A 14784-nucleotide genomic window follows, 5' to 3' on the forward strand; every position below is an offset into this window, starting at 1 on the left:
TAGAGCTGTGTCACTTATACACATTTCATGAAGGACTAAAAATAGAGCAGAGCCATGAGGTTGACTACAATAGCACCACCAACAGTGAGTCACTAAATGCCTTTGCCTACGGACAGCCACAGATGATTTTGAACTAATCTGAAATTTTCCAATTTTACATAAGAGGTGACAGAATCTGATCACTGTTATCTGACCATAAGTAACTTAGTCTCTGTTTAGGGTGGAGGGGGTTAATGAAGTGGCAGATGGTGAGAGGACAGACAGAAAGGAGAGGATACAGGGAAAGTTTTGTTGTACTATCTTCAAAGTCTTTATTATCAGACTGTATCTAACCAGAGGGCTCAGTTTAATGAAGTTGTTTTTCATGTTCTCTCTCCCCCTCTGTTCCCATCTCCCCAAATGCCTCTCCTCTATGTCTTTGCTGTCCTCTTCTCTCTTTCTCTCCTTCTATTCTCTGCGTTCTTCTTCTCCCTTTGTGTTTATTTGCCCTTTTCACATCTGTTCACTTTTTTTTCATCTCTGACGCCCCCCCCCCCCCCCCCGCTCTCTCTCTCCCCCTCGTCTCACCCCACTTCCCATCTCTCTGTGTTCCTATCTCCCCCCCAGGTGGATTATCGCACAGAGGACGGTACAGCAAACGCAGGTTCAGATTATGAGTTTGCTGAGGGAACACTGCTGTTTAAGCCCGGGGAGACCCTGAAAGGTAAAAACAACAGTGACAGCAACAATTCATGATATATTTTCAAAAAACATGTCACTGAGACTAAGGCTCAAATAGCAGAGGTCATCTGCGGAACCGGAGGCAGATTTTTTCTCTCTGCTGGCTTCAACGAAAAGGATTATTGTTGAAATTATTTTTCAATGGCACCATTATCTATCTGTACTAAAATCAACATCCTACAATAACAATTCTTTTACCAGAGATCACAGTCGGAGTGATTGACGACGACATCTTCGAGGAGGATGAGTATTTCTACGTCCACCTCAGTAACCCTCGAGTGGTTGGTTATCCAGAGATTGGCACCGTCCCTCTGGATGCTAGTGCCACTCCCAAAGCTGTTCTGGGTGACAACCACACAGCCACAGTGACCATCTACGATGACGATCACGCAGGTAAGAGGAACCCATGGATAATCTGAAAGGAATTGCTTTTCCTGTAAATAATAACACGGAGTGACTACAGAGAGACACAGAGAAACTAAAATCACAGATGGAACAAAGCAGCAATTTCAATTTGGATTTTGTCTTTTGTTCAAGTTGGAACATGCAAATCCAGATGGATGTGTTACTTTGCTGCAGCAGGTAATCCCATGATATCCACTAAAATGTATCACAGGATGGTTTCAAAAGTTCCATTCCCCTTTTTCATTTACAGGACTTTGATAATACCCAAAGAGAATAAAAGTCCGGGAGGATGAGCGGAGGGTGGGCATTTACCTAATGCTTATTATCTTTTATCTAGAGAGAGTGGGTGGTAATCTATTATCCTCTCACTATATATACTCCTTGGAGAGCAGGTTAGTGAGTGAGAGCGTAGGTGTTCATCAACCACATCTTTCAAGTCTTTCTAGTGCTTCTCCCTTGTGACGTAATGTATTCTCCTTCTCTATTTTGTCTTCTCTTTCTTTCTTTCTTTCTTTCTTTCTCAGGTATCTTTACCTTTGAGAGTGCCAGTCAGAGGGTGAGTGAGAGCGTGGGTGTGATGGAGGTGAAGGTGCTCAGGACTTCAGGAGCCCGAGGCCTGGTAGCCGTCCCCTATCGAACCCTGGATGGCACCGCCAAAGGAGGGGAGGACTACGAGCTGGCTTCTGGCAAGCTTGAGTTTCAGAACGACGAGACTATGTGAGTCAATGATGTCAGTACCTGATATTTCAGAGACTGTTGATGCACATTTCAGACTGTCCAAAGTGTCTTTCGGACATCTGAATTCGTCCACAAGTATTATAAGTAATGTTATTTCTTTCCATTTACAATACATAGACTGAATACTTGCTGATATCACAGACAAGTCATTTGAATGATTTCCCAGGTTGTTCTATAACTGAGCAGTCAGAGGTCTCGACTGTGAATAAGTTCCAGTACAGGCTGCTCACTTCCTGGCAAAGTTGACCAACGGGCAGCTTCTCAGAAAATCCTGTCATATTCCTTCAGTTTGTCAAAAATATGTTTCTTGTATTAGCAAAATGTGACATGTTTTTAGATTGGCAGCGTCACATTCCTGCCTCTGTTTCCTTTCTGTGTGATTGACTCCCGCTCAAGAATCGCTGTGAAGGTTAACTGGGTGTTTAAAATGCATTTGCAGTATAAATAGCTCTATTAGGTAGATAACAGTGTAATAATGCCTCTCTTTAAGGTAGGCTACTCTGCATTAAAATGCCTGCACATGCATGTGCATGCACATACACACTTGCAAAATTGCTCTCGCTTCCTTAGGCACATGCATTTTTAATATGCTGATGTTAGCGGTGTTAAATTGACCAATACATAAAGCGGTTGGGAATGCAGTCTTACTCCTGGGGGCCTATAAACCAAGTGCTCAGTGTTTGTGTGTGTGTGGGAGTGTATTTGGTCTTGTATATCTATCTGTATGGGGACCAATTTGAGTTTCAGATGGTAAGAGTGAGGATGTTTCGCTCAGTTCTGGCCTCCTCAAAGTGCAGTTGGAATGACGAGGTTAAAAGCAGGGTTAGGCTTAGGACATTTAAACAGTGATACGTTTTTAGTGTTATGACATGGGTGTAGTCAGCATGTTTATGTCAGTGAATATCCTCCCAGGTATAATAATACAGATGTGTGTACTTGTGTGTGTCTAGGGGCAGAAAATGTTGGCAAAGCCATTCAAAAGCTGTCCATCTGTGGCTTACCCTCAGAGAAAGACCAGGAAGATGGAGTGTGTGTCTACCTGTGTGTTTGTGTGTGTGTGAGAGTGAGTGCTCTCATACTTCTGTATTCATTTTATATCTTGTGTGTGAGGGCACTTTTATCTTCAAAGGACTGTTTGAGGGTTAAGGTTAAGGGCTGGGGTTAGGTATGAACTGGTCTCTGGTTATGACGGTTAGGGTCTATGGTTAGAGTCTAGGGAATGCTTTATGTCAGCGACGGTCCTCACAGATGCAGGAGTACGACTGTGTGTTTGTGCCAGACAAAAATTCAGTTAATGGCTTCATGGTCATCTGATACCAGCCAGCCTCTAGGTAGGAGTGTCACTACAAGGGCAGTGTGTTTTTGCATGTGTGTGTGTGTGTGTGTGTGTGTGCGTGCGTGTGTGAAATGATGTACTATCAATGATGCAATCACTGCTCCTAGTGAACAGCGAGTTCAGGAGGGGATGAGAGAGGAGTGGGGGGAGTGGGGGGTGAGATAAGATAGAGATATACTGTAGGATCAAGGATGCCCTCTGGTAGCTCAGTAATAGTCCGTTGCTTCTGTGTCAGAACAGGAAACTAAAGAGAGGGCTGATGTGAATGGAGTCGAGATTGTAGCAGATTAGATTATGTGCAACTGAAACCACTGTTGTGTTTGCTACAAGAGGATTATACAGATATTCTACGCCAAAAAGGATGTAACTTTGTGGGTTAAGAGTAAACATATAAGACAATATAAAACAAATAAGCATCTTCTTCTGCTGGATGGGAATTATCAGCGCATGGCCCGTATTTCTGATGCATCTGAGAATCACTGCAGGAATCATACACAAACTTTAAAAAAGTCTCACCTTTTGATTAGGGCACTACACCCACTTTCAGCAAGCAGCACCCAGAGCTAAAAAAGTATGTGCACTAAGTTAAGTAGTTTTTCTAGTAGCTACACAATAGATTCAACACATTTAAAAGACTAACAGACAATTGTAGATCATTTGATGCAAGTTTCTATAGCACAGGTTAAGACTGAAAACACATTTTGTGAAAACTTTTTTTTTTTTAACAACAGTTAAAGCATTGCTCTCTGTTGGTCTGTCGGCTGGTCTGCCATTTTGGTCTGGACTGAAATATTGTAAGATTATAAATACCTGCAAAACAACCGGTAATTTCATCCGCCTCAGCTATACTGAGAGTAACGCTGATTAGCAAATGTTAGCATGCCGACATGCTATACTAACGCGGTGAACATGGTAAACATTTTACCTGCTGCATATGTTACTGCTACTCCTAGCCTTAGAGTTGCTTGCATGGCTGTAGACTCTTAGTCTTGTTGAATACTTTAGTGTAGTAGCTTTTTAGCCATTATCCCTATTTATTTTGACATAAGAAGGTTGTTGAATGTGACTTTGCCTCGGCTGCAGTATGATGTTGCAGATCTCAGGGTCACGGTTCAGCTGCATTAATGTGTCCTGCTCAAAACTAGAAAGAACTTGCACAAACAGGACCAAAACAGTATTAGCATACATGAGAGGCTCAGGTTCTTCTACTACACTCCACCACTACCATAATAACTCTGCTCCACTGTCCTCATCCTGCTGGCTCATGTCTTTTTGAAAAAACCCCAAAGACAGTGAGATGAGGGGGAATAGAGGAAACGGATGGTTGGTAGGAAAGACACGAGGGGCTTCGGACATGGTGCGCTGGAAAAAGCTGGGTGAGCGGACTGAAACTGGGGGAAAGGAGGGGACGGATCGATAATCAGATGTTTCCATGTAAAGGAGTCTGAGGATATGGAGAGAGGGATGTGACGGAGAGGAAACCCCACTGACATATTGATCCGTTTCTCCCGTTCTTTCCCTCCACAGTCCACCTTTTATTCAGCACTCTGTCTATCCTTTTGTCCTCACTCCCTCGCGTATTCTCTCTCCTCAACCGTCAATGCTCATCTGCGCTTCTACCATGTTTTCTTTCTTTTTTTCTTACTCTCTTATCCTCTCAGTCCATCCATCCACCCATGAGAAGTCCAATCAGTTCTTGACTTTGGGCTTAAGGTGGCTTACTACCTGCCTCATTATCAATATCCCACAAGCCCTTTCCCTCGGTTTATTTATCCCGCTTTTCGTTCTCATCTTTCTGTTCTTCCTTCTCTCACTTCCTCAGTCTCTTCCTTCACTTGTTCAGTTTGCACAATCTCGTAATATCCCCCCCCTTTTTTTTGTCTTTCCACACTGCTACCCCTCTCAGTGTGTTTTTCCTCCCTCTTCTACACTAATGTAAGCCCCTTTTTTTTCTGTCCTTTCTGTCTTTGCCTCATTACATTTTTCCATTAGTTGACCTTGAGTTTGCTTTTTCTTTCTTTCTTTCTTTCTTTCTTTCTTTCTTTCTTTCTTTCTTTCTTTCTTTCTTTCTTTCTTTCTTTCTTTCTTCAGCTCTGTCAAGTCTCCCCCCTCTTCCTCCCGTCCCCCATATTTCAGTTGGTATATTTTTAGAATTTCTTCCACGCAGGATGCGTTCTGTCATCCCTCTCCTCTACTCCTCCCTTGCCCCCCCCACTCCTTCACTCCTTCACTTTCTCCTCTACCCTCACATCCCTGTCATCTCATGTCTCTCCCCCCTCCCTTATCCCTTGCTCCTGCACACCATCGACTTCCTCCCTTTCCGTCTTTCCCCTTACCTATTTACACCATCAGACTTTTCCTCCCCTTTCTCCTCCCTTTTTGCCTTCCTCCCCCTGTACATGACACCTTTTCTTCTTCTTCCATCTTCTTTTTCTCACCTCCTCTACCTTCTCTACACCTCTTCCTGCTGCCATATTTCCTCCCTCTCCTCATCTTCTCCATCCATCCATCTCTGTCGAACTCTTTGCTCAGAGAAAAGGGACTTACTGCCAAAGCAATTGAGCTGGATCACAACCAAGACATAACTCAGCGTCCACACACTCCCTCCATTCTCTCTTGTCCCCCCTACAGTGTTTCTTCCTTCACTCATTCGTAATAGTATTGTTTACCGTTTTTGTCTATATAGATGCACTGAAGCAGCCCAGTAATAATCTGTCCCTTCTCTTGTTTATTCTGTTGGAATCAACTTTCCTAAAAGCTAGAGAAAACAGTAAACGAAAATGTCCGACCAATCTTGGGGAAAATCTGAAAGGCACCGAGGCCGAACTGACAAGAGCAGAGGAGACGAAAAGGTAGTGGAGAAGGAAAATAAACATCGAAGCGCAATTCTCAATTTTTTATGCCGCCATTCGTCAGAGGTCAGAGGTCAGGTATCAGCTGAGCGCTCCCTGGGGCCGATTACTTCTACTTCAGCAAGGTGGATGCTTGCTGAAATGTGCATGTAATGGGGCACTCCACCATAATTAGACCTAAAGTGGTTCTGAAGAAGCTCTGTCAAGTCTGAGAATATAACCCTGATGATGTCATAGTGACTCAGACTTGGAGACTACTGATGCATAACTGGAAGTCTGCGTTATAGGCTTGTAGGACTTTGAAAGACCCAGGTCCTGTTCCTTAAGCTTAGGAGGAGTTTCCACTGAACACCATACTGAAGACTCTCTGAGACGTGATCGTAGATTAATGAGCACCTCCCATCGAGTTGTAGGAGGCTCCAGAAACTGCAGAAAGAACCAAAAACTATATTACCTGAGAACTTTTATCATGGAAACTGATATTCCTTGTTGCCTTTGATATAAAATGAGTGATGAGACTTTAATTAGAAAATAAGAAAATTAAATTACACACTTACACATTTTTGCCATCGATGTCCTACTCTCCTTCCTCGTTTTCCCAGTGGCATTTTCAGCTTCCATATGTTCCCATTTCTTTGTATTTGTGGTGCGTACAATATGTTGTTCGCCATATGCTTACACAGTATCCACTACACTTATAGGGACTTATGCTGCCTCGTTTTAGGATCAGTGTGAATTTGAGAGAATGATGTTTGCCTTGAGCAGGAGCTAAATCAAGTTTACATGAATGTGAGTTATTAAGGGCAGCAAGCTGAACGTTGTGGATTATAAAACATCTCTTTGTGTCATTCACAGCACCACTGACAGCTGATGTCAATAAGATCCCACCGGAGTGTGTGTGTGTGTGTGTGTGTGGCTTCGCTCTTGAATGCTTCTTTGGGAAACCCACTGTCCCTCTTTAAACTTGGTTCCTCTAATTTAAGACTTCGTGTTAACCAGTGCACCGCCCTGTCATTCAAATTATGGGGAAAGTAGTATAGCAGTGTAAAACGTGTGAATGGAATAAAGCATGGACATGAATTCCCACAGAGAAATCATCTTTTCATACACACTCTTCAACAGCACGTGCGAGGGGAAAGAGCGAGGAGTATAGAGTCACAGAGCCAAGGTTGAGGAGGACGAGAAAGGAACTAGTCTGCGTTTCATGACTTAATGATGAAGCAAGAGCAGAAGTGATGGAGAGAGGGAGTAAATTAATATGTGTGTAAGTGTGTTAATATCAGTTTATTATTTTCTTAATTTTTTCTGTGGGAAATCACACTTACGCATATGCAGCATACAGCACAGTGAATATATTTATTCGCTATGTAGACTCCAGTATGTACTGCAGGAATGAATTAATTCTCTCTGTTCGGTCAGACGGTGCTTTGTTTACTTATCTCTCTCTTGTTCGCCAGTGGAGTCTGTTCCCTGCATCTCTTTATCTGTCTGCAGCTCATCTCTGTTTTCTCTCTATTTCTTGTTGTTTTTGTTAATCAGAGGGCATGTGTGTGTGCAGAAGTCAAAGACAAAGTACAGTGTGTGTGTGTGTGTGTGTGTGTGTGTGTGTGTGAGAGAGAGAGAGGGGCGCTCAGCAGGACCAGTTTATTCTTAGCCTTCCTCTGACCTGCAACTCAGTGCATAGTCACAGCCAAGACACAGGCAACACTGTGTGAGTGTGTGTGTCTGTGCGTGCGTGCGTGTGTGTGCGTGTGTGTGTGTGTGTGTGTGTGGCGCTCTCCCCTGGCTGCTCATTATAAATTTCAAACAGGTGTCGCCATCAAACTGCGTCAACGCCTGTTCAATTACCGCCTTCCCCTGTGTGTGTTCAGGATGTGTGTGTATGAGCGTGTGCATGCACTCACTTCCTTACAAACCACCTCCAACATTTTTGGAAGATAAACACTCCAAATGATGCTTTACTATTTAAAATTGAACTTGAGGATGCAGCTGCTAACATTGTTACAACAAAAACACAGTTTCAGTCTCGGAAACGTAGTGATGTTGTGATTTGCTAGCAACGTTAGCATTGTAGCTAAGGTGATGCCATGTAGTACATCGCCCCTGGGAGTTTCAGAGGGGTAAATACTGTTCGGACAATGTGGAGCATTTAGGTTGACCAAGCGTTTAGGTACATTTAATCCACTTCTTACAGTTTTCCCTTGTATTTTTGGTTTTGGAAAGACAAGACCCTTCACTGTCTTTATATATTGAGTTTAGCCCTTAATACAGCCCCATGCACGCCTCCATGACCCGCCTACGGTTGCTAAGCTATGGATGGTCAAATGTAGAAACCTCATTGTCCTGTGTAGACAACAGCACAAATCGATGAGAAACCTTGCCCTCAGTGGGAGAGAATGATCATCATCATCAGTCATTTTGCTTTCTGATTCATCACTACACGATGTTGAGTTGTATCGATTATAATCCCAGCATCCTGCCATGTTGCTTCATGTGTTAATGAAGCCCAAACACGACGTCTTAGTTGTTTATGACGAAGCTGTCGGAAGAACTGTGATCATGCATTAGGTTGCTGGTGAAGGAGAAGTCTGCTTGTAAGTTTTAAACAACACATTCTCCCGTTGGCGAGATGTTTCTGGGAAATAAGAGAGACACAGAGGAAATACGCGGAAAGTGAGAGTGTGAGCCTGTGTGTGTGTGTTTGTGTGCATGTGTGGGTGGGTGGGTGAGTGCGCGCGTGTGTTACAGTGCTTATAAAGTGTTTGATATTTGCAACCTGTTTCTCCGTCTGTCACCAAAGTAGGGTGACTAACCCAAAGCTGTTCCCAAAATAAAACATCCTTTGAACTCCAAATCCCCGAACTCCAAATGCACTGTACGACTGCGTAAGAGTGTGTGTGCACTCGAGTCTTTCTGCACATGTACATACAGATGCATTCATGTTCGTGTGAGTGCTTCACTTTGCCTGCTGCTACAAGTGCATGTCTGTGTCTGTGTGTGTATGTGTGTGTGTGTGTGTGTGTGTGTGTGTGTGTGTGTGTTTGTGTGTGTGTCTCAAAATCTCTCTATATTTGCATACAGTCATTTTTGTTGGGTGTCACATCATCTGTTCTGCTTATTCCTACACACACACACACACACACACTTGAGCATCTTTAACATTCTCCAAACAATCAGCATGTTTGCACATTGTGCCCTTCCTGCTTATCAGCACACTGCTTAATAAACTGTTTATCACAGTGGCGTGCCGTCAGGATAAGTAAGGCAAACAGTGCTTTACTAGTTAAAGCTAAAAACAAGCATCAATTAAAACCATACAGAGGTCAAAGTGATATCGCTCCTTACATCTCAGGACAGCGTTGTCTCCCAAAAAAATGTACCTCTTGTGGCTGCAGCAGGCTACTGTCTCTGGAAGCTGGCTTGACCTCCAGCGATTGATTGTATCTACTGTTCTGTCATTTTCGTGGGCGTGACCGTGTCCTGTTGACAAAGGCTGGGGCTTGTCAAATAGAGAGGGGAACAGCATTTTTTGGACGTTTGACCATTGAGGAACTCCTGGGATCTTTGACGGGAGACTAACATCAGCCAAGTGTGTTTGTCAAGCTGCCCTTGACTCAGCTTGCACTGTTCGGAGATCAGTTATGATATTGCGCGCATTATTATAGACATGCGAGGATACATGTGGAAAGTCTAGTTGTGCTTTAGAAAATTACTTCAGCAGTCTTTTCTTCCTAAGCGATAAGAGGCAGCAGTAGTAAGTAATTACACTGTGATTTTTCATCTCAAATCAGTATATGACATCTTATTTAATAACCTTGGTCAACCCAGGAGTTAGGTATTGTGGAGCAGCTTTTAATAACTCCTTTTTCAAGGAAAGCTTTCATAGATAATTATTCAATTTACGTAGTTAACCGTGGCATGAAACATAATAACCAAGCCTTTTAATTCTGTTCTGCTTTTTTGTTATTTTAAGACATCTTTTGGTCTGTTGATCAAGGATCAAGTTTCTCTGATCTGCAGTGAGTCTGAGGAGGTTGAGGCAGCATGTTGAGGCAGGAAAATAGTAGCTGGTTTTGTAAAAGTCACTGCGTGTCTCTGGTTTATCATCATACTGAGATTAAACTGGTTTCAGACAGCAGCTCGGATTTTATTCTTCAATGTTAGCCTGAGTCTAAGCAGGTGCTGTTTACCAGATGTGACTGCTGTTGTGCATCATGGGTAACGACACAATTAACCAATCATACAGTGAAGTATGAGACTAAAAAACATGTCATTATAAGGATGTTCGCATGAATCACACGTGTTAGAATTGTCAGCTGTTCGACCGTTGGCTGTCACAAACACAGCATGAACAGAAGTTGTATGCTGTATGCAGAGTCGGTTAAAACCAGCCTCTGGTAATAGATCATGCAGTTATGAGGCCGTGTTGTTGTTTGTGTTGTTGTCTGTTAGTGTATTTTTTGTTTTCCAAAGATAAAGAGGACAAGCACATTGTCTTTTTCTACTCATCAGTAGAGTCTGTACACTAGAGCTGCTATAGAAAGTGCAGTACTGTAGAAAAAGCACTCTTGAAGCTTAGTTTAACATTAGACCGTCAGTATTTGTTGTGCATTTCAGGACTGTTTTCACACTTGGCAGCAACATTTTTTCCTCCCATCTGTTCTACACACACCACATCCTTTCAGGTTCAAATAGCAGCCTGCTAATGGGCAGATAAACACTTTCAGCTTCCCCCTGTTTCTCTGCTGAAGAACGTCATGGATTCCTCCGTCTCCATAAGGATGGCAGGGTTTTCTTCTTTCTTCTTCTCTCTGTTTGTTGCCTTAGCAACTTTTGATCCCTCCCTTCCATTGTAAGCACAACAAAGGGGAGACAACAGAGATGGACAGAAAAACAGAAAGATAGGGAATAAAAGGGAGAAATTATGGGTGTACAAGACGAAGCAGTTGTCGATTTTTGATTTGTGATTTTCTTCGAAGGATTTTTTTGTTGCACTGAAAGTTGAAAAACTGAGCGCAGTGTTTTGTGCTTCACATTATTTTTGCCTTCCAATTTTCTCTTTTATTTATTTAATCTGTTATTGAATTTCTGTAACATCTCTTGTCAGATTCTACCAGTGTGTGTGTGTGTGTGTGTATGTGTGTGTGGGATGCACATCCATTGTTTGTTCTTTAATTAGTAAAGGAAATCATTCATTTGCCAAATGGATTATGAAGATTAGCAGAGCAAAAGAGCAAATCACATTTTGGCATAGTCATGGTCTGCCTGACAGAGAGAAAGACGAAGGACAGAAAGAGATGAAGACGGAAAAAAAGAGTCGGTGGAGTAAAAATGAAGACGGAGGGGAAAGAGAAAGAAAAAGATGAAATCAGCCTCTCTCTCCATCATCTTTCATTTTGTGCTTTTATCCTCTCTTTTCCTCTCCCTCTCCTTCCTGCTTCTTCTTGTTTCTCCTCCTCCTCCTCCTCTTACGCTCTCTCTCTTCGACCCCCACCCTTCTCCTCATCTCCTCTAATGTCAGAGCAGTCAAAGTTAAGAGGCTTAAGTCAACATCTTTAACAACTTTAGAAGCTTTTCTGTGTGTGCAGCCGTTTCTCTCCGTGTGTGTGTTATGTTTCAGCTGTGCATTGAAATCGATGTGGCAGCCGCCGTCTGTTGTTTGCCTATTGACGTAGAAAACTCCCTGCTACTGTAATTCGACTGGCTGCCTTACACACACACATACCCACACACACCTCTGGCTTCGACCAACCACAATTTCAACTCATTTTTAATCCCCGCCTCTGGCTCCGCTCAGCGTCTTTGTCTTGCAGCGCTGCTGTATAACAGTAGAAAAGTCCCTTGGTTTGTGGGTCTGAGACGACACCAACAACCCGGCACTTAAAGTTACAGTGATGGATTGTGTAGAAGTGGTTCAGACAGGTGTGTCGTGATGCTAAAATACAAAACGGCTTTCAGTCGAAGCAGCTTTGACTTTGAAATGCTAACCCTGCTGCCTCTGTCTGTGCCCATCTGCTTTTTTTGCCCCTGTTATTGCTGCTTCCTCTTCCCCTCCATACAGCTGTGTCTTTGTTATACAATTCTGCCATTTAGCTTCTCTGTTGCTCCCCGTTGCTGTTCTTTTTCAGTCTCTCTGTGTCTCTCTTTTTCTACTTCTTAGCCCTGTGGTTGTTTTTTTAGCCCTGCAGTCCCAGCAATTTTCTCTGCCAAGCATACACACACTCGCACAAACACACCCTATGGTCAGAGTCCCACACACACACACACACACACAGAAGCACAGAAGCACATGCATATACCGACTCTTGCCAACAAATCCCTGTGATCAAACCTCCGTGGACTGCACACACCCTGTAATCACGGCTCGGAAACGTACCGTGAGGCTGTGGCAACAGGCTGCTGGTCCTCTGCCCTTCCATGCCCGTGATTAGAGCCTTGACAGGGGGCAGAAACACCCACTATACCTCCTTCTACTCCCTGCTTCCCATCTGCCCCGGGGCCACCCTGTTCCACTGGCCCCCACCCTGCCACACCGAGACCACATTAAAGGCCTGAGTGCTGGGTTCACTGACCAATGAGGCTGTGGTAGAAAGTCCAGGGTGGGTCAGCTGGGGTGCCACTTTTCCATTTATTTAGTCTGACTGCAAGTTTTTTTAAACACTTCCTCAGCACACTAAATTAACTGCTACATATATGTAAACGCTTGGATACGGAACATGGTAGGCCTTTTATGAATCCATTAAATTAATTATACCATCCTTGGATTTCTCTTATTAACAAACATGCCATTTCTCTAATGCCTCTGTTTCACACCAATGCTCTTGTTTTCGGTTTTCCAATGAATCCAATGTTTCCTCTGTGTGTGTGTGTGTATGTTTCTGGAGGATGAACATGTGGGAAGTGGTTTTTAAAAATTAGTTCTTCACTCCTTCCACCATCTGCCGTCGAAAGAGCCTGAAAGAGCTGGAAGAACAGCGCCCTCCTTCTTCTCTGTTCATTAATGCATTCTAGGACGTAGGCAGAAGAGGCTCGACCTCTGCGCTACGGCAGAAGTTTTCAGAATCTTTTTGACCCTCAGGTTCACAAATTCAGATAAAATTCAAGTGGCTCTTCTGAGCTTCTATTGTACATGACTGAAAAATGGTAACCTGATAGGATAGGGGATAGAACAAACAAAATTCTATTGATCGACTCATTGCTTTAGTTACTATTTCACAATCCGGCGCTTATAAGATTCAAATCCACTGGGCCTTTCTTTGCTTCCCTACTTTTCTCCCCTCTTGTTTCCTCTGAACTTCTATCAATTCACATCCTGAAGAGATTTGGCAAGTAAAGTCTGTTTCATCTGCCACACTGAGTGCATGGGCTCATATTACCCAACAGTTCAGCCTCCGATTGGTCAGAGGGCATTGTTAAATTCACTTAGAGCAGTGACCTCTGTTTGTGCATGATTGGATACTGCTCTGATGGCAGTATCAAACTAATGAAGTGGAGTGAAATGATAACGCAGCCTCAGACTATCCCGTGGCGGGGATTACTAAACTCTTGTCCAGTACAAAAGAGAATCACTGGTCAGATTTTACAACGAATAAGATAAGTAGTCTGATTGCAAAAAGTGTTAAATGCAGTGCAATTAGGTAATAAGTGCGTGGATAACAATGTTTCTGAATTTGATTTGAAGAGAAAGAGGATTGAATTTAAATAAAATGATTTCCTATGTTTTGTCTCTAGAAGCAACTCAGTATTGATTGTAGGTGATGATAATAACAGTGCTCAATCAACAGTCTTTCATTCACAGTGAATGAAAAACACAGCAAAGAGGAATTTTGGGAAAAATAATCAAGTCATTCATGCTTGATCTTGATTGCATTTAGGCATCAACCGTCAGTATCTGCTCGTGATGTGAGCAGAATCCATCTGTGTGTCTTCACACAATGTTTGGTTCTCGAAGCTTGTTGATGTAAGAACTAGTTAGTAAACTGCTGCTACCTGTTGATTTCCTGGTACTTCCAGCTAACATGCTAGCCATTTGGGACTTGCTAGTGCTAGTAAGCCACAACCGCTCCTCAAGCCTCTCTCCATAGTCTCTGGTGGGATGCTTATTCTCTCTTTTACCCCCTCTAAAAATGACATCATTCGAATTCAGTACATGTCGGGTAGCAAAGTGTAGTTTCTTTTCTCAAGTTGTAACACTCCTCGATAATGACATCTTGTTTGAATACTCATTCATGCTCGTCTTAGTTTAGTGACTGTCTTTTTATTCCTGTTTATTAATCTTTTTCACTAATCTTTGCGACTCCACTGAGAGAAAAATGTAAAAATTTAGCATTTCTGCTGTATCACCACAATTCTGTCATATTAGATCAGTTGTGTGGTTTATCACGCTACCAATATCAGTCCCACAGAGGATATAGATTAGTAAGCTCTTACATCAGTCAGGTGGAGACCCACCCATGAGAACCTGTGACCTGTTCGGGGTCTCGGCCCAGAGATTGAGAAACCCGACTCTGACATGATGAATGCACGCTGCTGTGGAAGAGTGATGAGCCAGTTCTTGACTGCAGTAGCTCAGGGTAATCTGGTATGATACACACGCACACACACACATACACACACACAAACACACACACACTGATGTCAGAGTGATTAAATCACTAATAGCTTGCGGAGGAGACAATGTGACTCACACAAGCTCTCCATCTCAACTCACATCCCTCACCCTCCCTCTCAGTA

The 14784-nt window shown here is 43.1% G+C and overlaps 1 protein-coding gene across 3 annotated transcripts in view; it reads left to right on the forward strand.

The window, feature by feature from the left end:
* Positions 1-14784, forward strand: part of slc8a4b (solute carrier family 8 member 4b) — a 100505-nt gene that overhangs the window by 54160 nt on the left and 31561 nt on the right. For all 3 annotated transcript variants that reach the window (XM_056369352.1, XM_056369353.1, XM_056369354.1), the window contains exons 9-11: positions 607-703; positions 922-1113; positions 1650-1842. In XM_056369352.1, the coding sequence (XP_056225327.1) occupies positions 607-703; positions 922-1113; positions 1650-1842 (482 nt within the window). The remainder of the gene's footprint in view (positions 1-606; positions 704-921; positions 1114-1649; positions 1843-14784) is intronic.

This window comes from Seriola aureovittata, chromosome 23 (assembly GCF_021018895.1).
Source record: "Seriola aureovittata isolate HTS-2021-v1 ecotype China chromosome 23, ASM2101889v1, whole genome shotgun sequence".
In the NCBI taxonomy this organism is placed as follows: Eukaryota; Metazoa; Chordata; class Actinopteri; order Carangiformes; family Carangidae; genus Seriola; species Seriola aureovittata.